General features: G+C 36.0%; 1 protein-coding gene across 1 annotated transcript in view; it reads left to right on the plus strand.

Annotated features, from left to right (window-relative positions):
• The window catches only part of SYT14 (synaptotagmin 14), a 192,968-nt gene that overhangs the window by 49,106 nt on the left and 116,553 nt on the right, over window positions 1–27,309 (plus strand). Inside the window, exons 3-4 of the mRNA XM_043485253.1 lie at window positions 2,973–3,137; window positions 9,865–10,080. Coding sequence (XP_043341188.1) covers window positions 2,973–3,137; window positions 9,865–10,080 — 381 coding nt within the window. The remainder of the gene's footprint in view (window positions 1–2,972; window positions 3,138–9,864; window positions 10,081–27,309) is intronic.

Below are 27,309 nucleotides of genomic sequence, written 5' to 3' on the forward strand. Positions count from 1 at the left end.
AGTAACTGCTCTGGCATACTTCTGTTCTTTCCTGAACACACACTCATTCATGCATTTGCAGATGTTTGTATAATGTCAACTGGTGGCATTGTGCTGAGAGAGGAGACAAAGGTAGATAAGACAGCCGTGACTGTTGCCCATTAGGCCGATGGAATGCCGTGCGCACTGTTCCTGGGCTTTGATCATGCTCCTTCATCTGCCCTTTACTCTTTAATAGAGTTCCTATTCATCTTTCATAGCCTACCCAAGTGCTATCTCCTTTCTGAAGCATTTGTAACTTGGCCGGGTAGTATTCCTTCTTTGTGTTCCAGTGGTGCTTTATATTCGGTACTTCTCTTGTCGTGCTTGCTGTATTATACTTGTTTATAGATGACCTTTCTCCCTAGTTTAAATGTATAAGTGGGAAGGGAGGAGGGAAATGAAAGAGGAACACAGAAATAAGGATTGAGAAAGGTGCAGGGAAAGGCAGGAAGGGAAGAAGAGAAGGAACACAGGGGAAGTATGAGCAGTAGTTAAAGACACAGACTCTGGAGCCGGAAAGGGCTTGAATCCTGATTCTTCTACTTACTAGCTGGGCACGTGGTATAATATCTCCATGTCTCAATTTATAGTGGGGGTAAATGAGAGGAAAATTGTGAAGATTAAAAGAGTTCATAAATATAAAGTACTTGAAAGAGTGAATAGCACGTAATATATGCTATATGGTTTTTAGGAGCAATAACTCGCTTTTGTAAGTGAGGTGAGTTATATTTCCTCCTTCATGTAGTCTTCTAAGAGGTGGGAGATTTTCTAAAAATTTTACTTATTTATTTTTAACACCAAAAGCATTTTGTATTGGGGCATAGCCAGTTAGCAGTGTTGTGATAGTTCCAGGTGACCAGTGAAGGGACTCAGCCTTACGGGGTGGGCGATTTTAAGCTGCTGATTATTACAGCTCACGCTGTGTGTTCACTTAGGGCATCACATTCCCGAGTGCGCTTTGGACCTGCGCTGGAAAGGGAGCTCCTATCCCTCTGTGCTGTTTGCGGTGTAATTCTGAACCTGAGCGATTGTGTCTTTGTACCAGATTCTGCCCTGCTGTGATCTTCCTAGCTTTTAGGTGTGCTGGTGATATTTTTTTTTACCTGTTTTTTTTTTTGTTTGTTTGTTTGTTTGTTTTACCTTAACCTTCAGGCTTGATGGATCACTGTTTTATGTCATATACCTTAGATTCTCTTATTAAACTCTGTTCCCTTTCCTGACTATTCTCCAGCCTGAGAGTGAGACAGAAAGGGCTAATGTCTCGGCGTAGCGTCTTGGTCTGGTAGCAGGATCTGTTCCTGCGCACCAGGCTGCTATTCAGAGAGCACTTCTCCCATTCCTGCCACCTTCTCCCTCACGCTCATCACCCCTGCCTTGGAATATCGTTCTCTGCTCCATCCTCTGCTGCGGTGCTGTTGACCCAGCTTTGACCAGACCATAATATCATATCAGTTCTGCACCTGGGATGCCTGGCATTCACAAATGATAAAAAGCTAGGAGAGTAAAGCGCTCATCATTGACTGGTGGGTGACTTCATTTTAAACAAATGAGTTAGATGCTAATTGTCGTGGTTCTTCAGATTAAAAAAGGAATTTTGGAGGAGATGACATTTTAGTCAGTGCTTGAGCAGTGGAGGAGGAGAGAGTAAGGTTGTATTTGAGGCTTAGAATTCATTGTCTACTAATACTGAAGTCAGGCACTGAGATTACAGAAGTGTGGTTCTGTTTAATTCCAAATGACTGGTCCCACAGAGAGAGAGGATGCAAAAGTTGAAAAGAAAGATATGGCGGAGGATTGGAGAAGTTGGAGAAGGTTTTGTCTGTGCTCACTCTACCAGATCTTCCTGGATGATTTCATGTATTCTCTTGAGAACCTGGTGGTTCATAACAAAGTTTCATGGAGTTTTTGGAATGCACAGTGATCTCCTGTCTCTTGGTCTCACATGCTGTTTCTTCTGCATGAAATAGTGTTCACTTGGCTAATTCTTGGGCTTCCCTGGTAGCTCAGACAGTAAAGAATCTGCCTGCAATGCGGGAGACCTGGGTTTGATCCTTGGGTTGGGAAGCTCCCTGGAGAAGGGAACGGGTCCCCACTCCAGTATTCTGACCTGGAGAATTCCATGGACTGTATAGTCCATGGGGTTGCAAAGAGTCGGACATGACTGAGTGATGTTCACTTTCACTTTTTTGGCTAATTCTTACAATACAGTCACAGGAGCCATAACTTGCAGAAAAGCTTGCTTGATCCTTCAACACTGGGTTACATAACGTTGGTTGCACCGTGTTGTTACTGCCTTCACCAGCCTGTTCAAGGAAGATAGGAAATGCGTATGTGATATGCTCGGAGTATGGCTCCAGAGTGTTTGTTGGTTGAATGAATGAGTGGGATTTGGTATAGAGAGGATACTTGGTCACTCCTGGCAAGGGGAGGAGGCAGACAGAAACTCGGCATGTGGTAAATGGAATCACCTGATTGGAGGGTAGTATTGAAAAGAGGCTGGAGTTTTCAGTGCCAAGTTAAAAAGTCCAGAGTTTGTTTAATAGAACAAGACCATTGAAGCTTTTAGAGATAGCAGCAATAGTATACGTTCTCATAAATTTAAGTGCTTGGGAAATAAGTTTTTCTAAATCTTGTTTTAAAATTTTTTTAATACTCATCAGTGGACTAAATGTATGGTAACTGCCTCTTTGATAGACTCATTGTTACCACATAACTTACAGGGAAACTGTTAATATACTCTTCAATAAATTTTAATATACTTTTGAATAAATTGAACAACTCATTAAACTGTGCAGATTATTTTTCTCACAAACTGAACTGTTGTGAACTATGAAAATTTAAAAATAAAATTCAAATAAGGCAGCAGTCTTAACCCAATGTATAGGGGTTTCCTTCTTCTTTGTAACTTGAAGTAGAATAAATGCTTACAGTTGTGACTTTTTTCCCTCCAGTATCTCCAGAGGCAGTTGGATTTTTGTCTGCTGTTGGGGTGTTTATTATCTTGATGCTGCTCCTTTTTCTCTATATTAATAAGAAGTTCTGTTTTGAAAATGTTGGCGGGTTTCCAGATCTTGGTTCAGGATACAGTGCAAGGAAGAATTCACAAGATAAAATTTGTAAGTATCATATCGCTGCTTCTCTTGTTTAGTCTTTCTGCTGTTTATTATTTTATTTTAAAAATACGATATACATTAAAAAGCTTGATTCTGAAGTACAGTAAACTAACCTTTAGGCATTCTTCTGTGAAAGTGAAAGATCTATTACATAAATTATGTTCAGCTATCTTTTTTATTGCCCATGAATTGCTACTATATTGCATAAAAATGAATTGTATATCATCATAGAATGACATTTTTATATACTTTAAGAAAAAGGACATATCTTATTACTTTCTGTGCTTAAATCCATTGTCCAAATAGTTTTCTAGAGAGCTTTTTTCTCATGTCCCTAGAAAGCTTTTGAAAGTATTCACCTTTTAATCTGCTGTTGAATTCTCAGTAATGGATAATTTTGTTGTTTAGAGAAGGTGGTTTTTCTCTAGTAATTTCGTGTGTAAAATCTGATTATGAAACCTTAGTGTTCCTCTTTCCTCCTTGGCAACATAGATATATTTCTTAGATATATTTCCTTAATAGGAAAGATAAGGGCTGTGATATTGTTCTTTTTCTTATGAAAAATTTTTATTTTTTAAAGTTATTATAGAGTTCTTTATTTGCTATTTCCAAAGACTGGCTTATGTAAATAATAGCATAAAAAAAGAAAGCTGAAAATTGTAAAAGTGAGACATTAATTTAGAATTTTAAGGAAAAATACAAGAGAAGCCTTACATTTCTTGTCCATGTACAAATGTTGAAGAGATGCTTTTCTTTTATATCTGATAACTTAAAAAGTGATAGCCTCATTGTTTATAAAAATCTTATTGTTGAATTACATCATGCAGATTTTGCATTAAGGAAACTGTAGTATTTTATGTGGTTTGGTTTGATTAATGTTTCTCATACTTCAGTCCTGTTTGTTTTTTTTTTTTTTTTCATCATTTGTGTAGAAAAAACTGGTTAAAGAAACCTCTTTTAGTAGCCTCCAGTAGTTCTCTGTTTTGGCATTTCTAGTTTTTCTTTGGTCTTATCCCTTTACACTCTTAAAAATTATTGAGGACCCCAAAGAGTTTTTGTTTATGTGAGTTATAGCTCAATGATATGTACCAAATTAGAAGTTAAAAGCTAAGAAAAATTTAAAATATTTTTTCAATTTATTTTTAAAAACCCAACAATAAGTCTATTACTTATTCATCTAAAATGTATTAATTTTTAAAACTGTATATTTTCTAAAACCAAAAAATATGTTTGATGAGAAGAGTGACATTGTTTTACATTGCAAATCTCTGTAATGACTGGCACAGAAGAAAGAAACAACTGGATTCTCATATCTGCTTCTGCATTCAATCTGTTACATGGCCTCGGGAAAACCCAAGAGCTCATTTGAGTGAATGAAAGTGAAAAGTTAAATATCCTCTTACTCTTTTTGTAGCGTTTTGACCTTGAGGATCTGTTGGAAAGGTTGGGGGACCTTATTAATTTTTCTGAGACTGTTTCTTTTCTCACTTATTAAATAAGAATAATAATATTTACCTCCTAGAGTTATTATAAGATCAAATAAGAAAAAAATTTGTAAATATCAATTCTTTACATGTAATAGCCACTCGGCAAATGTTCTCTCTCTGCTCTTCCCTATTCTAACTTCTGCAAAATTGTTTAGATACATAAACAAATACATATTTGGGGGAATATATGTATTGGGGAAACCCTTAATACATTTTTTATTTTGAAATGGTATTGGTACTTTGTTAATAATATAGGGCAGTTCCCACACATAGACTATTAATAAGTTAACTAAAAAGTATGTAATAAAAATCCTTTCTATACTTCTTCTTGCAGGTATAGAATAAAAACCCAATAGTATTTGAGGGGAAAATACTGTCTTGCTGCTGTTGTGACAGCTATGGAGTGGGAAAAAATGTCGTTACGTTTAAACCAAGTGGTTTGATTTTTTTTTTTTTTGAAGCGTCTTTTACTTCAACATATTTCTTCCATTACATAAGCATTTACAGAAAGATTAAAAGTCATAATGTGAAATACTGATATTGAGCTAATGAATAGCACCATTTAAGTAAATGTTAAATTGAAACTCCAGAGTGCTTAATATTTTGAGAAGAGAAAATTCCATGATTGCAGCTTTAAGGAACAAGGAAATAGAAAATGGCATTTTTCAAAAGTTTTCAACAGAATCTGCCTTCAGTGTCCTCTCTGGTGGACACGATCAGTAATGCTGTGGAAGATTTGACTACTGCCGTCGGAGAAGTCAGCTATGCGTTCACTGACTCAGTTGCTGAACAGGTAACAAGCATGATAAATGGCTTTCGCCCAGAAGAGGAAAGCTCTGCAGCCCCAGAAGCTGCAGATACTTCTAAACAAGAAAGCACCACAATACCAGAAGTCTCCAAAAACACTAATTGTCAGAAAGCACCATTCAATTTAGAGAACCGAGCAAATCGAATCAATAGCTATAGTACTTCAGTTTCACAAAAGCAAGACCAAGGAATGAATGAAGGAGGAGGAGTTAAACATATTAATAATAGGCAGCAGATGCCATCACAATATCAAGAAACAGATAGCGCTTTGAAAGATGATTCTTCTTTGAAAGGCCGTGTGAGTGATGGTAGGGTATCAGTTAGCAGGCAGAATGCAAGTGCTGGATCTACTTGGCAAGAACTTGAAAGTACTGACAAGTGTAAAAAAAATGGGTTTGAAATTTCCAGTGATGGTAAACATGACTTAAAGGAGGTAAGATATCAAGAAATGAAAGAAAATTACTTAAAGAAAGCTGAAACACATATTAAAAGTAAAGGATACAAAGGGAATAACTATTCAGGAAATGAATGTTCTCCAAAAGATATTTTGGAAAGCAGTAGACACATGATACAGAAATCCATTAAGAAGGAAGACTTATATCCAGCAGCATCAACTAATTCTAAAGAGCAGTGTCAAGGCAAAATCAAAGAACAAATAAATCCAACAAAATACTACAAAGGGAAAGGAGATATAAAAACAAAGAAAATTGAAGCCATTTCTGCCAAAAAAGAAACAGCAAAGAGTAAAGATGAAAAATATTTTAAGATAATACCAGAAAAAGGTGAGGTCTCCTAATGTGAGTTTGAGTGATAAAATTTTCTCTTAATTTTTTCACATTAGAAGAACATCATCCAACTTCTTTAATTGTTCTCTGTACACCTGTATTTCTAAGGCTTTCTTGAGTCCTCTTACTGGGAGACATTTTTAAAGTCATGCAGTTTTTTCTTATTGTCCTTTCAAAAGCATGTTGTTTGTATTCCTCTGATTTAAGTATTGCCCCTGGTCCCTGCATTATTTGGACAATTTTAAGGACCTTCATTTTACTTAATGCCCATTTATTGTACAACCCAGAACTCTGGTTTTCTTAAATACTGTGCATCCTTTAATTGAGTTTATTTGGTGTGCTGTAGTTGAATTTTAAAATTTTGTGTTTTTGTAACCTACCCTTAACCCTTTATACATTGTTGCTCTTCACATCTTTCCTGGTAAGAATCTACCAAATGTTTTATGTTTTCCTTGAGAGCAATGGATTTTTATTCTCTTGAAATACATGCTTCAGAATATGTCTTTTCATTTAGCCATACATTGAGAGTTTTATGTGACTTCTGTGTTTCCAATGCATATACATGAACAATCTATTTTTATTCACGAGTTCTCTGTGTACAATTAAGACTCCAACTAAGCAGTCACAGTTTTCATCCACAATATTTGTGACAGTTTTCAAAACAATTAGTTTTGCTTGGTTACTTGGTTTTGCTTTATATTGCCAGTTACCACTCCTGGTTATCCCTTGAAGTGAAGTGAAAGTGGCTCAGTCATGTCCAACTCTGTGACCCCATGAACTGTAACCCGCCAGGCTCCTCTGTCCATGGGATTCTCCAGGCCAGAATACTGGAGTGGGTATCTGTTCCCTTCTCCAGGGGATCTTCCCAGTCGGGGATTGATCCCAGGTCTCCCACATTGCAGGCAGATTCTTTACCGTCTGAGCCATGATTATCCCTTAGTCATTCTCATTTATGGTTGATCTGATCAGAAGACCAGAAGTACACTGGCTTTTATTTATAAAAGATACATACGGAATTTTTGTGTATATTTACATTCTCATAAAATAACAAAAAACTAAGTAGCACTAGAAATGCAGAAGACTGTTTCAGTTCTGCTACGTGACTTCATGTGTAATAGGAATCTGCTATCTATCAGCTGTATGAATGATTTTTAAATGATATAATAGAGGCTGATCCAGGATGGATGAGTCAATTAAAAAGGAATGTCAGTTTTTGGAAATATATCTGTTTTGAAGTTTATTCTCCTAGCAGTTGTTTGAAATGTCAGATTCAGTGGTTTTTTGGGGTTTTTTTTTTGGTAGCCTTAATTTAATTTTGGTAGCCTTATTACCTGAAGTAATAAAAGTTAAAAGAAATAAAATTAAGTGAAATAATTTACATATTATCTTATTCATAAAATAACAGAATGGATGCTATTAATAAATACTTCACAGGTAGTAGTGCAGAATTTAAAATTTTTATTTGTTTCAATTAAGAAGCATGCTACTACCTAAAGGAATACATATCTCTCAAGTATTCCAGATTTTAATGAGTACTAAACTGAAAATCCCGTGGACAGAGGAGCCTGGTGGGCTACAGTCCATGGGGTCGCAAGAATGAGACACGACTTAGCAACTGAACCACCACCTCCAAACTGAACCATATTATGATTTAAAAACCATTTTGAAAATCATTCAACCCATATGGATTGTCCCTTCGTATAGCTGAACTGTAATTTTGCTAGTATTAATACCTGAGTCCTAGGTTCTGACAGAGCTTATAAGATATAATAAGAGGAAGAAGGGTTTCCTTCTCTGTTTCTGAATGCAGGGCTCCTTTAGGTAATATTTTATAGTAGGTAAATTTCTTGCCACCCTCCTCAGAGCTCTCCTGCTACCTTAGTATCCACACAGTGCTAAAACCTGGGAGTCAGAATGCCTAGGTTCTAGACTAGATCTGCCATCATCTCAGTCCTGTCTAATAAAACTTTCTGCAGTGATGGAAAAGTTCTACGTATCTGTATTGCTCCATACAGTAACCACTGTCCACACGTAGCTATTGAGCGCTTGGAATGTGGCTAGTAGCCCTGGAGAACTAGATTTTAAATTTTATTATTTCTACTTAATTTAAATAACTGCATGTGGCTGGTGACTAAGTATTAGGTAGTGCAGAATATAACATTGGTTATGGTTTACCCCTTTGACAGTTTTATTTTACTGATTTAAAAAGTGGGACTTACACTAGTGACATTGAAGCTACCATTATTTCTAACTCTAAATATTGAATTTCTATCCCATATCTTATACTCCTTCTTTGTCTCCCCACCAGAATTTTAAACTTTGTTTCCTGTAGTGCAGATGATTTTAGCTGAGTATAATGAGAGAAATGTCTAGACTGAACTAGTAATTTCTGACTGCTGTGGTCTCTTCATCCTTCTAGAGTTGTTTTAGAATTCTGAGAAGGTTACATCTTGTCTAAATGAATCTCAACATGATGCAGTTTCACGGTCTTTACCTTTTAAGTAAATGATATTAATGATAATTAGTGCTTTTTAAAAGAATATAAAATTAGTTAATTTACCAGTTTGCCTTCTGGAAATGTAATTTGAAATTTGGGTACATGTAAGTAAAGTTTTCCTAGGAAGTCTGCCTTTCACAGATAATGTGTTAAGTTTGGTATATATGCTTCCAGATATTTTTGTATGTGTCTGTAAACTTATACTGCATGGATGTGTGTATACATTGCATGTAGATGTGTGTACGTGTGTTAATCTGTTTTTTTAAATGAGACTATAACTTCTACTTTATTTCTCTTAACATTATATGGTAGGCATTCTTTCCCTGTGAGTACTTGTAAGTCCACCTCCTCATTTTTAATGATTGCATAGTGTATCATTGCACAGATGTATCATGATTTACTTAACCAAGGCCCAGTGTTGGACATTTAGCTTGCATTTTTGTTTTCTTTTGCTGTTAAACACAATTCAGTAAATTGTCTCAGATACATATCACTGCTCATCTGTTAATTATTTTTTTAGGCTGAATTCTTAGAAATGGAATTGGTTAATTCTTATAAATGAATCAAAGAGTATACAAATTGGAAACCTTGATATGTATTGCCAGATTGCTGTCTAGAAAACTTGTATCATTTATATTTCAATCAGTAGTGTATGTCTGTCTGTTTCTTCGTTCTGCTTATAGCGCTAAGCAGTGTCAGCTATGCAAATTTTGGCTAAGATGATGACCAAAAATGTCTGTTGTAACATGAATAATTTCAGTCAGATCCATATGTATTGGCAATTAAACTTCTTTGTGTGCTGTTAATGCTTTAAAAAAATTGTGTAAGATGGCAAGCCCTATTATTCTGTTTATCTGTATCATGGTTGGAAAATCCCTGTGACTAACATTATTTATATAATTCAAATATGCAAGTCAGTTTTTTCTAGTAAAACATAAAAATCCAAAGCTTGGGCTTCTTAAATGAAAAAATATTTTTCTAAAGCTGGAAATTCAGATTGTGTGTGTATATATATATATATGTTTATATATATTTGTGTGTATATGAATATATATGACACATATATAAGTGTATAACATATATATGACTATAGCAAATTTGCCATTATTTTATAGCATTAAATTTTGATCTGCTCTCCTTGTCATTCCAAATAGATAATTCCTACATGGACAAAGATGAGCATGGTTCATCCTCTGAAAGTGAAGATGAAGCGCTGGGTAAATACCATGAGGCCTTATCCAGAACACACAATTCCAGACTACCACTGGCAGATTCTAGACAAAAGAGCTATACTTGGGAAACGAGACAGAAATATAGTCCTCTCTCTGCAGAGTATGATGGATACAGTAGTGAAGCATCAATAGATGAAGGTAAGATAGGTTAATTATTTAATTTTCTTAGATGATACGCTGTAGTATTTATTTGTTTCTACAACTCTAGGCATCTGTGGTTGCACAGTAAATAAGAGCGTGAATAGTCTGGTCACATTTCTGGGACTGTAATTTATTCAAATTCAAATCTCTGAGCTCAAGCCAAAACCAAAACACCCCAAACCAAAACACCAATAATTGAAATACAGTGGTAATTCTCGTGCTCTTTTCACAATGAACATATGTCTAGCAGTCATCAGATAGGAAATGTGAATCAGCTGTTGTCTCAGATGGAATCAGTTCCTAAATACCTGTTATAGGAACTGATATCTCACGGTGTTGACTATGATTGCAGTGTGTAAATGAATGCGTTTGCATTCAGTATGGCCCCTAGCATGAGCCAAACACTTCATGCAGCATGTAGCAGAAGAAATGATGATATGTTCCATGTAGAGGAAAAACTGAGATAAATTTATTGAGTACCTGTACTGTATTGTACTAGGTTTTAAGGGGAATTTAAGGCATTTTCAAGGATTATTTTGTCTCTAATTGATTTTTGCCTCACGTGTGGACATTGACATTTGAACTCAACCTATTTAGAAGATACAAGTCCACTCTCACACATTTTTATATCTTTCTAAAAGAGAAATAAAAAAAGCTTTGCTATTACAGCATTTTTCCTTCCACATTTAAGTAAGTTGTTCATGTACTTGATACAATGTGTGTCTACTCCTAGTAATTATTATATATATACCCAGATATGAAGAAAAGAGCAATATATTTTAAATAGCACTTTTATTATTGTATCAGACACAAACGAACCTTAATTTTATAGCTGTGGCTTGTGTTTTGGGACCTGTTATTATTGATGAGTTATTCTGGCACATACAGTTGTCAAAAGAGCTAAATCATTGACTTTTGTATTTGGCTTAATGCTAACTAAAGATTGGTATATATTCCTCCCTTTTATTTCTGCTAGTACATAGGTATAGTAAGAAAATAGATATAGAAAACTCATTATGAGGTGTTTAGGAAGAAATAAAAAATATTAGACATGGACTCTGCCCTCAAAAATACCTTACTTAATACTAGAGAAAAATAAGATACATGTTTATAGCGATAACTAAATAATGCAAAAATGGCAAAGCCAGTCCCCAACTTATGTAAACCCTGGCTCATGAATAGTAGAACAGAAAGAGAATGGGTCTTAAAGCCTGACCCTTGTGCGTGTTCTGACCCTGGGACTCCCCAAGCTGTGAAGCCGTGAGCAGTGGAGCTAATCGCTTGTGGGTTTGTTTCACTGTCTCTCAGTGTGAATAACAACGTGCTGACGGGGTTGTCATGGGCAGCAAATGGCATGTGTGGTGTTCTTGGCATCGTGTCTGCTGCCTGCTTGGTCAGTGATCAATAAATGGTAGTCATCGTGCGGTTGGTGAAACAGTGATGGTGATGAGAGTGAGTTGCCACAAGCAAGCCCTGAGTGTGTCATGTGTGACTCTGGACGCTTTCCTTTTTGCAGCTTCAGTTCAGGCTTTTCTCTCTACTCATTCCTTCTTTCCCTACACTTCTGTGCTGGTTTGAGTGCTTCTTCCCACTAGTCCTGTTACTCTCCCATGGCTCAGCAGTTTGGGAAAGCGGTAAAGAGAGACGCATAACTACAGTGGCCCTTCTGTTCCTCCCCCTCCCTCTGGAATCACCTCTCATTTCACTTCACCTGTGTATTTAGGACTCACTTGTGCCTTTGTACCATTTCTGCCCTAAATCATTTGGTAAAACATCCAGGATAACTTGATTTTAGGCATTCTGAAATGAGATTTACTTATTTCATAAGCATTTGTTGAAAGCTTTTTATGTGCCATACTAGATCCTGTGGATGTAAATAAAAGCATTTTATTAAAAAATTATCTAGAAGATTAATCAAAGCAAGCTTGTTTTAAAGAGCTCCCAGGTGGAGGAGGTGATTGACACTTTGGGAAGTGAGGGAATGGGGGATCTGCACAGGATGGGTGAACTAGACGTCAGGGGGAACTGTTCAATCACTGTAGAATAGTGATTGTAGGAAAGCAGAAGACACCGTGCTTCCAAGTCTTTAACCGAGGATCTCTGCTTGGAGAAGGTGCGGTAATAGGACTGAATGCCATAGTCAGGAGTTTGGATGTTGTCTTCCAGGAAATATAGAGCCCTAGAAGGTTTTTAAAGTGGCTAGTGTGGCACTTTTAGGTTAGTATTTAAATACTGTATTAGAAGATGAACTGGAGGTAGGAACTGCTGAAGACAGAAGGACAGATTGGATAAACAGCCATGAGATCCTCATTAGCAATGTTAATTGAGGGACAAAGAACATGAGGGACTTCTCAAGAAGAAATTGAGGGACTTCTCAGTATATCCTGGCAAATGACTCTATGTTATGTGTAAGGAAAGACTGTTTAATTAGTTTAGAAAGCATATGAGAATTAAGTTTGTGGGAGGAGATAATTTAGTTTCAGTCATTGTGTATTTCAGGGGTCTGTGGAATATCCAGGTTGAGATGGATATCCTTATTGTTAAAATTCTGGCACTGGGGTTTAGGATGGCGAGATGACCAAGTGGTAATGTAAGATAACGATCGACTAAGAAGATGGTTTTTTGTATCATAGATTATTGCTAATTGAAAAACCAGAGATTGCTGTCAGTCCAAAGTAGATTCAGTGAAGTAAGGGGGAGAATAGGAAAACTTGATTAGAGAGGGAAATTTCAGAGGTCTGGATTTTATTTTATTTTATTTTGGGGGGGGGGCATGCAATTTATTCATCTTTATAGGATCTGCTCAATTTTCAAGGGAGGCCCTCTTCCCTAAATACTTTTTTAAAAATATAAATTTATTTATATTAATTGGAGGCTAATTACATTATTGTAGTGGTTTTGCCATACATTGACATGGATCTGCCACGGGTGTAATTTCAAGTGATAGTAAATTCTGAACATGCCCACAGGCAAAGATGCAGAAATACACATAAAATGCTAAAAGGTCTTAAGGAAGGGAGCAAAATAACATCCATTGGGGAAGGTGTGAGAGAGCTTCCATGAAAATGGCAATAGGGTTCAGCTTTGAAAAATGGGTAGAAAGCTGGTGAAAAGAACAAGTAGAGGTATCTTAGAAGGAAGTTAATAAATGCCACAGTACAAAGTAGTGAAATCTAGGGACTATTTCATGAACAGAGAAAAGGCTCTTCTTAACTCTAACATAATAGATGTGTGTATGTGTTTATATATATATCTATATATGTCTGTTTATATATGTGTAAAATAAAGTGGAAAGACAGAGAAAGCCTAAATCCTGGAGTGGCTTTCTGAGAAGTTTGGATTTCATTGGTTAGCCAGCAGGAACTCACTGAGAGTTTTTCACCAAGGAACCACGACCAGGGATGTGCTTTAAAAAGAGTAGTTTACAACAGGAAGACTACAGGAAAAAGTCACCAATTAAGGAGGTCTTTGGAGTCATCTATGTGGGAAATGGTAAAAATCTGAATTATAATAATGGCAGGAGGAATATAAGAGGATAGGAGAGACCTTATAGAGGGATCATTTACTGGATTTAGGAACTAAACGTATTGGAACTTTAGAAAGAAGGAAGGAGTGTCAAAAATGATCCTAGTTTCCAGAAAGTATGACTAGGAAAATGCTGAGGTCTTTAATATAGATAAGAAATCCAGAGAGGTATGTTTCTTACTTGGAAAGTGGAGGAGGGGTGGGAGATAAAAGTGGTTTCATGTATATGGTAAGGCAGAATATTTAAGCAGTTGGAAATGGTTGTGGATCTTAAAATCATGAATGAGTTTGGGAGAAGGCTTGTCAGATCATATATACTTAGCAGATAGAAACCAAGGGAAGTAATTAAATTGATGAGGGAAAAGGTATGGAGGGAAAAGAAAGTCATTGCCTTTCAGTAACAGAATTAAGGGTGTCACTTAAACAGAGAAGAGTAAGTAACCGATAAAATGGAGAATCCGTAGAACGTTGTATTTCATCAGCCACAGAAGGAGAGTTTTGAATACCACACTGCTGAGAGACAGGATGAGTTCAGACTAGCTCCTTTGTCCATTAGAAGCTGATCAGTAACTCTCAGTGTACATTTGAGTCGTGTAGACTCATAAGTGAGACTGAAGGTGGTTAGGAGAAAGTGGAAAGTGGAAGAGTGTTCATTTGCTACCTGCATTTTCATCTTCTTTTTTCTCCGTTTATCAAGAAAAAGAGGTAGTTGAAGGGGTTCACCTCCTGCCTCCAACCCCAGAACAGTAACCCTCGTCTGGTGTGTATTCGTAATGAGGCGGGGGGTGCTTCTGATACCCATGTGGGTCTCTGCCCGGCGGCTGTACCCCTGCATAGCTGACTCAGGAGAAATGCTGCTCACTTCATGGCCGCTCACCCAAGAGGACCCCTGAGTACCGTTCTCTCGTAGGATTTGTTCATTTTCCAGGGACACAAGTAAAGAGATCAGCTGAATAGGTTATGCCTCTCGTTATCGATCTGACCCTTTACCTGCATACTATTCTGCATGTTTATGAAGATCGGACTTGACTGATGTCGATTGAGGTGACTAAAGAGAATTACAAGGTAGGAGGGAAGATTTTTTTAATGTGCATTTTTACATGTCATACTGTTACCTCATTAGGGCTGGTAAAGAACCATTACCCCATTTCTCAACTCTGAATAATTCCAGTAGAGAGGCTATGAAATAGCCAATACTGGAAGTAGCTGTAAGAGTAGAGAGGGTCAGGGAGGGCCTGGTAGGGATTGGGAGAGACCAGGGCAGGAGGACTTTGTGACCAGGTAGGGGGAACCTCCATTCACTGAGCTCCTACTATGTGCCTGACACTGAGTTTCTGTACCATTGTCATATTTAATCTTCACTGAAACACATTGTGATAGATAAGATTTTTTCCATTTTACAGAAGTGAGAGGAGATTTTAGGTCAAATAAGTAACTTTTAACCTAAGGTCACACAGTAAGTTAGAAAGACTACATTGTCAAGTTCACTACAAAATGAATGATGCTTTAGCTTCTGTTAGGTTATCACTACTGCTTTAGTGTCCTCCCTAAGTCTCTTTTGTTTATGATTAATCTCTTCAGTCGGGTCCTTTAGAGAAGTGTATATATTATAAATCTGAAATACAGATACTGTAGCAAGAGTAAGAAAATATGACAGCCTGTATTTGTTGATCATATTTTCTCCTCTAGGTGGCCATGTTCATCTTTCATTTTTTGGAATACAAAAGGGGATAATATCTCTAAGAAATTTATTTTGGAAAAAATGAACATTAAAATAATTTATCAAATTTCCTTTGTTCACAATTTTATTTTACTATGTTCTTAAAATTAAGCAGATTTTCTGATAATCCTCTTAATTTAGAAAGGTTTAAGAGTTAAATAGTAGGTTGTGATATCTTGTTTAAGTTGGTAAGATAGAACAACCTTTGAAATTCAATTCATGCTATTTAGTACTTTCCATTTTTATATAAGAGAAGCCTTGTTAGATTTTATATAAAGAAAAAACAGTATAAAATTATTAGAATGTCTTTTTGTTATTTATAGCTTTTTATTCTTAGTTTACCATAGAGATTATCAAGCTATATTTACATGTTGTGGCATAGTTATATTAGAAATCAAATGATTTTTTTTTGGTGAGTTAATTTTAAATGCTATTTAAAAATAAAATAATTTCCAGCATCACTTATGTCTTAGGGTACATGTAACCCATACACACACACACACACACACACACACACTTGCCACTATCTTTCTTATGACTGCTTCACAAGCTCCATGCTGCTGACTTTGATGTTTTCTTAAGATTGTTGTTGTTCAGTTGCTAAGTCATGTCTTGACTCTTTTCTGACCCCATGGACTGTAGCCCAACAGGCTTCTCTGTCCATGGGATTTCCCAGGCAAGAATACTAGAGTGGGCTGCATTTTCCTTCTGTGGGGAATCTTCCCCACCCAGGGATCAAACCTGCATCTCCTGCATTGCAGGCAGATTTTTTATAGCTGAGCCACTGGGGAAGCTCACTCTTAAGATTGGGATCATTAAAGCACATTTCTTTATTCCCTTTATTTAAATGTTACTTTTAAAATAATTTAATACTTAAGAGTAATAAATTTTTTGTTTATATTTTTTTTAAGTGCATTTTAAGTTCTTTATAAAGATTGTTCTACTGATTTTCACAATTTCTGTGTGAAGAGGGTAAGTACAAAAAAATTTTGTCTGTATTTTTCACATACTTTTGACACAACATCTTTAGTGTCTTAACATAGTAAAAGTGATTTATATTACATGGTTTGTTTACATTTTTGGTAAGCATTTTCCTTGACTTCAGGTTTTTGTTCATGAAAATTTATCCTCTGAAGAATTCTTTATTGTGTATAAGTGTGTATGTATACATGTATCTATACTCTAAATATGACCAATTTGAGGAGAAATTGATCTTGAATACTTTTCCTACATTTTTGTGTTTTGGCGATCTTTTTTATGTGATGAGGTCGATTGTTACCAGTAGTGTAGAATTCTTTTATTGTGCTACTTTTGCAAACCACATCTCACCTATAAGATGAGATGTCTTTGTACAATCTGGTTAAAGGCATGGCTTGCTGTGTGGGTGAATTAGAAAACAGCATGGCCTTTGAGCAGACAGTACACCATGAGAATATAGTTCAGTGAAGCAGATACCACCTGTGTTAGAAGAAAAAGGCATTCCTTCCTTTGGGTATAAGATATGGCAGACCAAAGTCATGTTGTACTTAAGCAAACCCACCTCAGCCAGGTACATTTTTGCAGTGTACTGACTACACAACCATACACAGTGGTCCTAAAGACCTATTTTTCTACACTTCCAATCTTAAAATAAGTTGGTAGGATTGCTGTGTTGCATGGATATAGATCTATGTAGATCCTTTATAGTTTTATTTTTTGTCCAAGATACTTGTCTAGTAGTGGAATGATGGAAATTAAATCATAGACATTAAAGATACCCTTGATTGATTGATTACAAAACTTGACACGCAGACAAGTGCAGCTTTACTAAGATCATAGAGTTCATTAGCTGCAAAACTGAGTCTCTGGGTGTTTGTAACCAGAGAATAGGTCAGTGTCTTTTAAAAGAACTACTCAGCCACGTGAGTAAATAAGCGATAACTGTAAATTGATTGTAGGCTCAGTCCATTGCTAGAGGCTGAGGCATATCTGGGAAGTGGAGGAATAATGCTAATGGCATTCTGACAGTTAGGGTTAAGGTTGGGACCTGACACTTTAATTTACAGGTTTATAGGTGTTAGTGACGCCTGTAGGAACTCAGTCTCACCTGCATTTAGGGAGCATTACATAGAGTCACAAATGGATTGACAATAATGTTATTTCTAAAAACAGTAGTGGGTGGTTTAAACTGAGTAGAACATCTGTATTTTCCCTGAGTTTAAGCTTACCAACAAGGTACATCTCCTGGGAAACCAGCCCTAATCAGGGAGACAGGTCTATTTGTGAGGTAATCTCTTTAAGGAAATGGAAAATTTGAAGCTACTTCTGAAGACTAAGCCCAACATGGCTGTCAACTCTGGAGCCCAGGAGAAAAAAACCCTCACTTGTTTTAGAGTGAGGTGGAAATTTGGAGGACAGCATGGTGGGAAGGCCATATCATGAAGGAGCCCTCAAGCTGGAGGAATATTTATTCATGTGGCCTCAGTGGAATATATGTTTGTTTTCTTTTAGGCACTGCTAAAGTCTTTGTATAGATTTAATTTTATCTTCACATAAATCTTTTGGTCTTGTTATTTATATATTTAATTAATTAATTCAGAAAAAAACCCAGCACCTACAGAGGCACATTAATATGCCCAGTTTTCCACAGCTGTCAGAGCTGGAGCCCAAATCCAGCCTCAGTTGGCTCAGAGCACAGCTGCTTGGCCACCATGATGTACTGTATCGGATACTCTCCTACCTATGCAAGAATGAAGGGACTTTTATCTTCTGAGATTGCTATCTCGTTGTTCCAAGAACATTTCATGAAGACTTTGGACTCCTGGCCAAATAAAGAACTCTACAACTGCTAAATACCTGGGGTTTGGCCTCAAACTCAGATATGAAGCATATGCCTCCTGTATTTAGCCTCTCTGCAAGTTGTTTGTATGCAGACTTCGTATCCTTGGAACCTAGTACAGAAAGTTTGAAGAAATACTAGCGACTTGTTACTTTACCTGTTAGACTTATTCCAAAAAGGCCAGAGCTGGTTTTTTTGAGATACTGTGAAACAATAGTCATGACAGACTATTGTGAAAACTCACTTAGATAAGGGGAAAGATTTTAGGAATTGGTTCCTATGTGAAATATTTCAATTATCTAGCATACAGGAATCTAGAACTAGTCTCCTGTCACCTCCAGACATGTTTGTATTAAGCATCCTGCAGCAAGAACATGAGGGACTATGCAGGTAGCGTGAAATGTCACATCTTAGGTTGTTTTTTTTTTTTAATGTTTGGCAGAAATCTTGACTATAGACCTTTGCTTTAGAGTATATGATAGGAGATTTAGGAAGCTCCATCTAATATTATGTCTTTCTAACAGTCCCACAGTAATAAAGGGTATCACTACTACTGTGATACTTAAAGTTCTCGAAACTGTGAGAAGGCAGCTGCTATTAATCTGGGCATCTCTGATAGAATAATAAACTAGTCAACTAATAAAGAGCTACACCATTCCTTCTGATGGACTGGTAGGAACTAAAGCAATAAATACAAAGAAGTTAATGTCCTTCCCTAATGTTCATACTACCCAGAATCAACAGGCATTAGTACTTCAGCGTATTTTTTCCAGAAATATTTTGTGGCTCTACTTTAAAACAGTGTATATCCTAATGGGTGAATATATCTTGCCTAAAGGTACTTCCTATCTGGAGACATGCACTGGGTGGTGGGGAGGGAGGCAGGTGCTGCTGGTACACGCAGGGGCCAGGCCCTGAAACTCGTGTGTTTGGCCCTGGGAGTGGACGCCATCTAGCTGTGTGAAGACAGCCCAGACGGCCTGGGATGTGATCTTGGCTGAACCTTGGAGCCCAGTGTCAGGTCAAACATAGCAAGGCGTGGCCATCAGAAACCACCTCAAGACAAGCAATGAGGACAATACAGGTTGGGATACAGCAATAGCAGTTTTCCCAGAGGGAAGTTCATAGTGTTATAGGCCTTCCTCAAGAATGAAGAAAAGTCTCAAACCACTAACATACCGCCTAAAAGAATTAGAAAATTAAGAACACAAAACCTCAATGTCAGCAGAAGGAAAGAAAGAATAAAAGATTAGAGAAGAAATAAAATAGGGGTTTAAAAAAACAGTAAAAAAGATAAATAAAAGGAAGAGCTTGCTTTTTTAAAAGATAAAAATGACAAGCCTTGACCTAGGCTTACCAAGAAATAAAAAGAGAAGACCCAAAAAATAAGAATTGAAAGAGAAAAAATAACAACTGATACCACAGAAATACAAAAAGTCATATGAGCAGTTATATGCCAGCTATTAATAACTGGACAACTTAGAAGAAATGGACAAGTTTCTAGAAACATACAATCTACCAAGACTGACTGAGTCAAGAAGAAGCATAATGTTAACAGACGAGTCACTAAAAGTGATATAGAATCTGTGATTAAAAAAAAAAAAAAGCTTCTTGCAAACAAAAGTCCAGGATCAGATGACTTCAGTGTAGAATTCTATGAAACATACAAATAAGAACTTATACCTATGCTTCTCAAAGACTGGAGAGAAGGGAACATTCCCAAATTCATTCTGTGAAGCCACCATCACCCTGATATCAAAATCAGACAGACACAACAAAAAAGAAAATTATAGGTCATTATCTTTGATAAATATAGATGCAAAAAGTCTCAACAAAATATTAACAAACCAAATCCAACAAAACATAAAAAGAATCATACACCATGATCAAGTTGGATTCATTTGAGGGTTGCAGGGATGGTTCAACATATGCAGAGAAATCAGTATGATATACCACATTAACAACAAAAAAAAGACAAAAGCCATATGATCCCCATAGATGCACAAAAAGCATTTGACAAAATTCAACATCTATTCATGATAAAATCTCTCACCAATATCAGTTTGAGGGGACATATCTCAACATGTTAAAAACCATTTACAACAAACCCAATAACCAAAATAATACTCAGTGGCAAAAAGCCACAAACCTTCCTGCTGAATTCAGGAACAAGTCAAGATGCCCACTCTCACCACTTCTGTTGAACATAATATTGGGAATCCTAACAGCAGTCAGACAAGAAAAAGAAGTAAAAGTTATCCAAAATGGAAGGGAGGAGGTAAAACTATCATTGTGTGCAGTTGATATGATACTCCATATAGAGAACCCTAAAGGCTTCATTAAAAAAGTATTAGACCTAATGGATTCAGCAAGGTAACAGGATACAAGATTAGTATATAGAAATCTGTCATATTTCTTTATACTACCAATGAAATAGCAAAAAAGAAAATGAAAAAACCAATTCTGTTTAAAATTATGTCACAAAAAAATACTTAGGAGTAAACTTAACCAAGGAGATGAAAGATGTATATGTATGCTGAAAACTATAAAACACTGATAAAGGAAACTGAAGGTGATTCAAAGGAATGGAAAGATACCCCATACTTTTAGATTGGAAGAATTAATATTGTTAAAATGGTCATATTACCCAAAGCAATCTTCAGATTTAATGTGATCCCTATCAAAACACCCATTTTTCACACAACTTGAAGAAATAGTCCTAAAATTCATATGGAATCACAAATACCCAGAATTGCCAAAACAATCCTCAGGGGGAAAAAAAAAGCTGGAAGCATAACCCTCTCAGACTTCAGGCAAGACACAAGTGCAAGTTCAAGCTACAGTCATCAGAACAGCGTGATTATGGCACAGAAACAGATGTATACATCAATGGAACACAACAGCCCAGAAATAAATCCACACACCTGAGGTCAGTTAGTCTACAGCAAAGGAGACAAGAATATACAATGGAGAAAAGACAGACTCTTCAGCAAGTGGTGTTGGGAAAGCTGGACAGCCACCTCTGAATCAATGAAATTAGACCACTGTCTCACCATTTACAAAAATAAACTCAAAATTGTTTAAAGACTTAACTGTAAGACACCATACCATAAAACTAGAAGAGAACAGAGGGAAAAACATTCTCCGACGTAATTTGTAGCAATATTTTCTTAGATCAGCCTCCCAAGGCAACAGAACTAAAAGCAAAAATAAGTAAATGAGACCTAATCAAACTTAAAAGCTTTTGCAAAGCAAAGGAAATGAACAAAAAGACAAGCTATTGAATGGGAGAGATGTTTTCTTGTTTTAAATTTTATTCTGTTGTTAATTGGAGGATAATTACTGTACGATATTCTGATGGTTTCTGCCATCACAATCACCATGAATCAGCCATAGGTATATGTGTGTCCTCTTCCTCCTGGACCTCCATCCCACCTCCCACCCCTTCCCACCCCTCTAGGTTGTCACAGAGCACCAGATTTGGTTCCCTGTGGCACACAGCAAATTCCCCCTTGCTATCTGTTTTACATATAGTAACATATATGTTTCCATGCTCCTCTCTAAAATCATCACCCCACTGTGTCCAAACCTCTTCTTTATGTCTGCATCTCTTTGTTGCCCTGAAAATAGGATTACCGCTACCATCTAACCAGATTCTAAATATGCTTCAACACATGGTATTTGTTTTTCCCTTTCTGACTTAGTTCAATCTGTATAATAGGCTCTAGGTTCATCCACCTCATTAGAACTGACTCAAATACATTCTTTTTATGGCTGAATAATATTCCCTTGTATATATATACCACAACTTTTTTATCCATTCATCTGTTAATGGACATCTAGGTTGCTTCCATATTGTAGCTATTGTAAATTGTGTTGCAATGAACATTGGGGGACATGTGTCCTTTTCAATTATGATTTCCTTGAAGTATATGCCCAGTAGTGGGATTGTTGGGTCATATGGTAGTTTTATTCCTAATTTTTTAAGGAATCTCCATACTGATTTCTGTAATGGCTGTATCAATTTACATTCCCACCTACTGTGCAAGAGGGTTCCCTTTTCTCCACACCCACTCCAGCATTTACTGTTAGTAGATTTTTTTGATGATGGCCATTCTGAACGGTGTGAAGTGACACCTCATTGGTAATTTTGATTTGCATTTCTCTATTAATGAGCAACGTTGAGCATCTTTTCATGTGCTTATTAGCCATCTGTGTGTCTTCTTTGGAGAAATGTCTGTTTAGATCTTCTGCCTACTTTTTGATTGGGTTGTTTATTTTTCTGGCATTGTGCGGTGTGAGCCACTTGTATATTTTGGAGATTAAACCTTTGTCAGTTGTTTCATTTGCTTTTATTTTCTCCCTGAATGGGAGAGAATATTTTTAAGTGATACAACCAGCAAGGTCTTAATTTCCAAAATATATAAACAGCTCATACAACTTAATATCAGAAATACAATCTAGTCAAAAAATGGACAGAAGACCTAAATAGACTTCTCTCCAACCAAGACATACAGATGGCAAACAGGCACATGAAAAGATGCTCAGAATTGTTAATTATTAGAGAAATGCAAATCTAAACCACAGGGAGATATCAACTCAAACCTGTCAGAATGGCTAGCATCAAAAAGTCTACAAATGATAAATGCTGGAGAGGGTATGGAGAAAAGAGAACCCTGCTATATTGTTGGTAGGAATGTAAATTGATATAGCCATTATGGAAAACAGGGAGATTCCTTTAAAAACTAAAAATAGAGATAGCATATGTTCCAGCAATCCCACTTCTGGTCATGTATCTGGAAAGACAAAACCTCTAATTCAAAAAGATACATGCACTCCAGTGTTCCTAGCAGAACTGTTTACAAGACAAGCGAAAACATGGAAACAACCCAAGTACCTAGCAACAGACAGTTGGCTTAAGAAGATATATATGGTGGTATATTACTCAGCCACCATAAAGAATGACATGTTGCCATTTGTAGCAACATGACTCAATCTGGAGAATATCACACTAAGTGAAGTAAGACAAAGACAAATATGATATTATTTTTATGCAGAGCCTAAAAAATAATACAAATGAATCAACGTTCACCACAGAAAGACTGACAGATGGAAAACAGACCTACGGTTTGTTTCCAAACTTTGGAAACTTATGGTTTTCAAAGGGGAAAGGGAGCATGTGGGGAAGGATAAATTAGGAGTTTAGGACTAGCAGATACAAGCTATTATTCATAATATAGAATTATGAATTTACTGTGTAGCAGAGGGAACTATGTTCAGTATCTTGTAACAACCTATAATGGAGAAGAATCTGGAAGACTATATATTTAACTAAACCACTTGCTGTACACTTGAAACTAACACGATATTGTAAATTAACTATAATATTAAAAATTTAACGTGAAAGTTAAATGTCCCCTTTTCTTGACCCCGTCACCCTTTCTCAGAGTCACTCTTAATAAGTTTGGTATATATGCTTCCAGTCTTTGTTTTCATAGTTTACATATATGTGTAAGCTGTTCATAGAAAGTATATTTTTGTGTGTTTTTAAACGTACATAGATGGTTACATAAATGGTTTCATCTTAGAACCATTGAAGGTATAATGTACCTTTTTCTTTGAGGGAAAAGGAGTAAACCGTGAGTGAAAGGAAATCAAGAAATATCAGTTAATAGAACAGCTGGATAAGATCAAAATCTTCCTTCATTAGACTCTGAACTTCTTTAGACAAGTTACTGAGTCTTCTATTTTTATTTCTTTTTTTTTCTTTTTTTTTTCATTTATTTTTATTCATTGGAGGCTAATTACTTTACAATATTGTAGTGGTTTTTGCCATACACTGACATGAATCAGCCATGGATTTACATGTGTTCCCCATCCCGATTCCCTCTCCCGCCTCCCTCCCCATCCCATCCCTCTGGGTCTTCCCAGTGCACCAGCCCTGAGCACTGTCTCATGCATCCAACCCGGGCTGGTGGTCTGTTTCACCCTTGATAGTATACTTGTTTCAATGCTGTTCTGTCAGAACATCCCACCCTCGCCTTCTCCCACAGAGTCTAAAAGTCTGTTCTGTACCTCAGTGTCTCTTTTTCTGTTTTGCATATAGGGTTATTGTTACCATCTTTCTAAATTCCACATATATGCGTTAGTATACTGTATTGGTGTTTATCTTTCTGGCTTATTTCACTCTGTATAATGGACTCCAGTTTCATCCATCTCATTAGAACTGATTCAAATGAATTCTTTTTAATGGCTGAGTAATATTCCATGGTGTATATGTACCATAGCTTCCTTATCCGTTCGTCTGCTGATGGGCATCTAGGTTGCTTCCATGTCCAGGCTATTATAAACAGTGCTGCGATGAACTGAGTCTTCTATTTTTAAATACCCCTTTCCCCAAGTCCCTTCATACCTAATGTAATCTGATCAGGCCATTAAGTAATTTTCTTAGGGTGTGTCTACATCCCAGAGTTAATTATTCTAAATTAATTTACACTTTGTTGACCACTGGAAGAGTATATTTACAGTTAGAAGTTTCTAAATTATTGCTTGTCTTTCTAAAACAGAAGAAGCTAAACAGGGAAAAGGTGGAAAGGAAAACCTATTCAGAGCCTTAAAACATGAAATCGTAATTGTTTATTTATGGTATTTGTGATGATAATCCCTCATATATCCTTCTTTCATTTTTTAGAGATGATTCTGACTCTGTAATGCTCAGTTAAAAATCCATCACCAAGAAACAATGCAAATAGTTATAAATGCACACTGGAACTGAGGAATGTATCAGTGTTGTGTTGATGCCTTATTTAAAAGCTTTATTGTGAAGATAATAATTAGAAATGGATTAGCTTCCCTAGACTGTTTTCCCAGTTTGCTTTTCTGTGTTTCTCATTCTGTACATTGTACGTGGTACAGACTTGACTAGGCATTTGCACTAAATTTACTTACATGTTTTCTAAACTTGTTCACAATCCTTTCTTTGAAAGGAGAAACTATAGCAGAAACTTCTGCTATAGCACAAGATAGAATATGAGTGAATTGAGAGAAAAAAATAAGACAGTTATGACAGCAACAGCATGAACCAGATGTTTATGTGATAGTGTCAGAAGGATATGTCTGCCCCTCATTTGAGCAGATAATAATCATGGTTTGAATTTCAGAAGGAAAGGGAAAAGAGACCTGAGCAAATGCAGACCTTACTGGGCCTTGGGGTAGAGTGTGAAAGTTGGGTTCGACTTCTAACTGTACAAATCATACATCATGACAGGTAGTTACTCCTCCTGCTCCATTCATGGTGAATAATTACTGAGCTGTTTCAAAGAGGGAAGTATCAACTTAATTATCACTTTTTGGTGAAATGATATGAGGTTCTGTTTTACTTTAAAATGATGAAAAATCTCTCCATCCTTTGGAAACTTGCTGCCTTTGAGAAAATAGTAAACTACATTGAAGTCTCTAATGTATGAGTCAAAATTTTACATTGAGAAGCTGAGAGGTGTTTTGATGTTTTGGCATATCCCTTTCCTTTTGCTTGATACCTATTCATACAGATAAAGATTTTCTTGGAAAATTTGGTTATATTTAAGTCTCTGAGGTGTTCAGTAATTTCATCAACCAAAACTAAGGTAATTTATATGGATTTTGAGAATTAGTATGGTAGTTATTTAAGGCCTAGATAGTTATGAAGAAAGTTCTTTTCTTTTTACAATTTAAATTAAATTTTTACACTTTTACATTAAATTTTTTAAAAAATTAAAGTTTTACAATTTAAACCAAGTCATTATGCTTTGCCATAGTAGTTAAGAGAAAAACATACTATGGGATTTTGGTCACTGGTAACTTTGGAAATGCTTCTTTAAGTATAAATGTAAGTTTAATTAAGCATCAGTGATCTATGAAGGAAATATTTCTAAACTAAATCTTTTTAAATTTCATAGTGAACAGCTTTTTTAATATGATAGATTAAAATATTTTTGAAATTTGAAAATCTATATTTTTACTTTGTTGATAAAAGTTTAGAGTTCTACAAATTCCACTAGCTCGACTATATTGAATGATTATGTAGTAAACACTATTCTCAACACCTTATGTAAATTATCTCTTTTAATTTCTGCAATAACCCTAAGAGACAGATACCATCAGTGTCCATATTTTGTAGATGTGGATAGTCGGAAGTTGTACACTAACTGTGTGAGGGAGCCAGAATTCAAATACAGTCAGCTGTCCTCAGATCTGATGTCCCGGCCATCTCCACTGAAATACCTCTGTCTTTTTACATAATTTTTTATACCTATTAATAAATAAGTTATTTATTGCTGTGTATGTAATGATATGTTCATTATTGAAAAATCAGAAATTACAGGTGAACAAATAGGATAATCATTCATATTCCCACTATCAGAGAACCATTGCTTTTATTTTCAGGTATGCTTTTATAGATATTTCTCTTTGCATATGTTTTTTAAATCAAAATGGCTTCTACTTTACATCATGTGTAGTCATCTGCTTTTGTTCCACTAAAAAATACAGCATTTCTTTATACACTTCTACAACATCGAATAGATAAATTGTGCTAGTTGTGCATATATTATTACATGGGTGTACCATACTTATTTAGTAATTTCTAGTTACTGACATTTAGTCTATTTATTATTTTTCCTTATGGATAGGTTGTTCTTAATAATTCCTGAAATTTGACTTCTTTTCTACCATGTTCTTTGACATTCTCTGTTCGTTCAGGATACTGACTTGAATTGTACTGTTCAGAAGAGCTTTTTTTAATTCTGTGTTTATGTTTTTAATAAGACATCTGCTGTGATTTGTGCATGCTCATATTTTGTATTGTGCTAAAACAATTCAAGGTGAGGTTCATTGTGAACTCCATTATAGTGAGAGCATTGTAGTGACTCAGAAGTGGTGATATTAAAAATATTTAACAACTGGTATGATAATATTAACTAATATATAAATCGGGAGTAAGTAAAATTTGAATATAGTCACTTATTCTGTACCTAAAGTGTATCTATTATAAAGCTAGTTACCAAAGCAGTGTAAGTTATGATAGTAGGAAAAACTGTCATAATTCTAGTAATTTTATATACTCATTTAATTGTTAAGAACAATTATTTTTAGAAATTGTTGCTATGATCTTCTGTTTGCTGCA

The sequence above is a fragment of the Cervus canadensis genome, chromosome 13 (assembly GCF_019320065.1).
Source record: "Cervus canadensis isolate Bull #8, Minnesota chromosome 13, ASM1932006v1, whole genome shotgun sequence".
Lineage (NCBI taxonomy): Eukaryota > Metazoa > Chordata > Mammalia > Artiodactyla > Cervidae > Cervus > Cervus canadensis.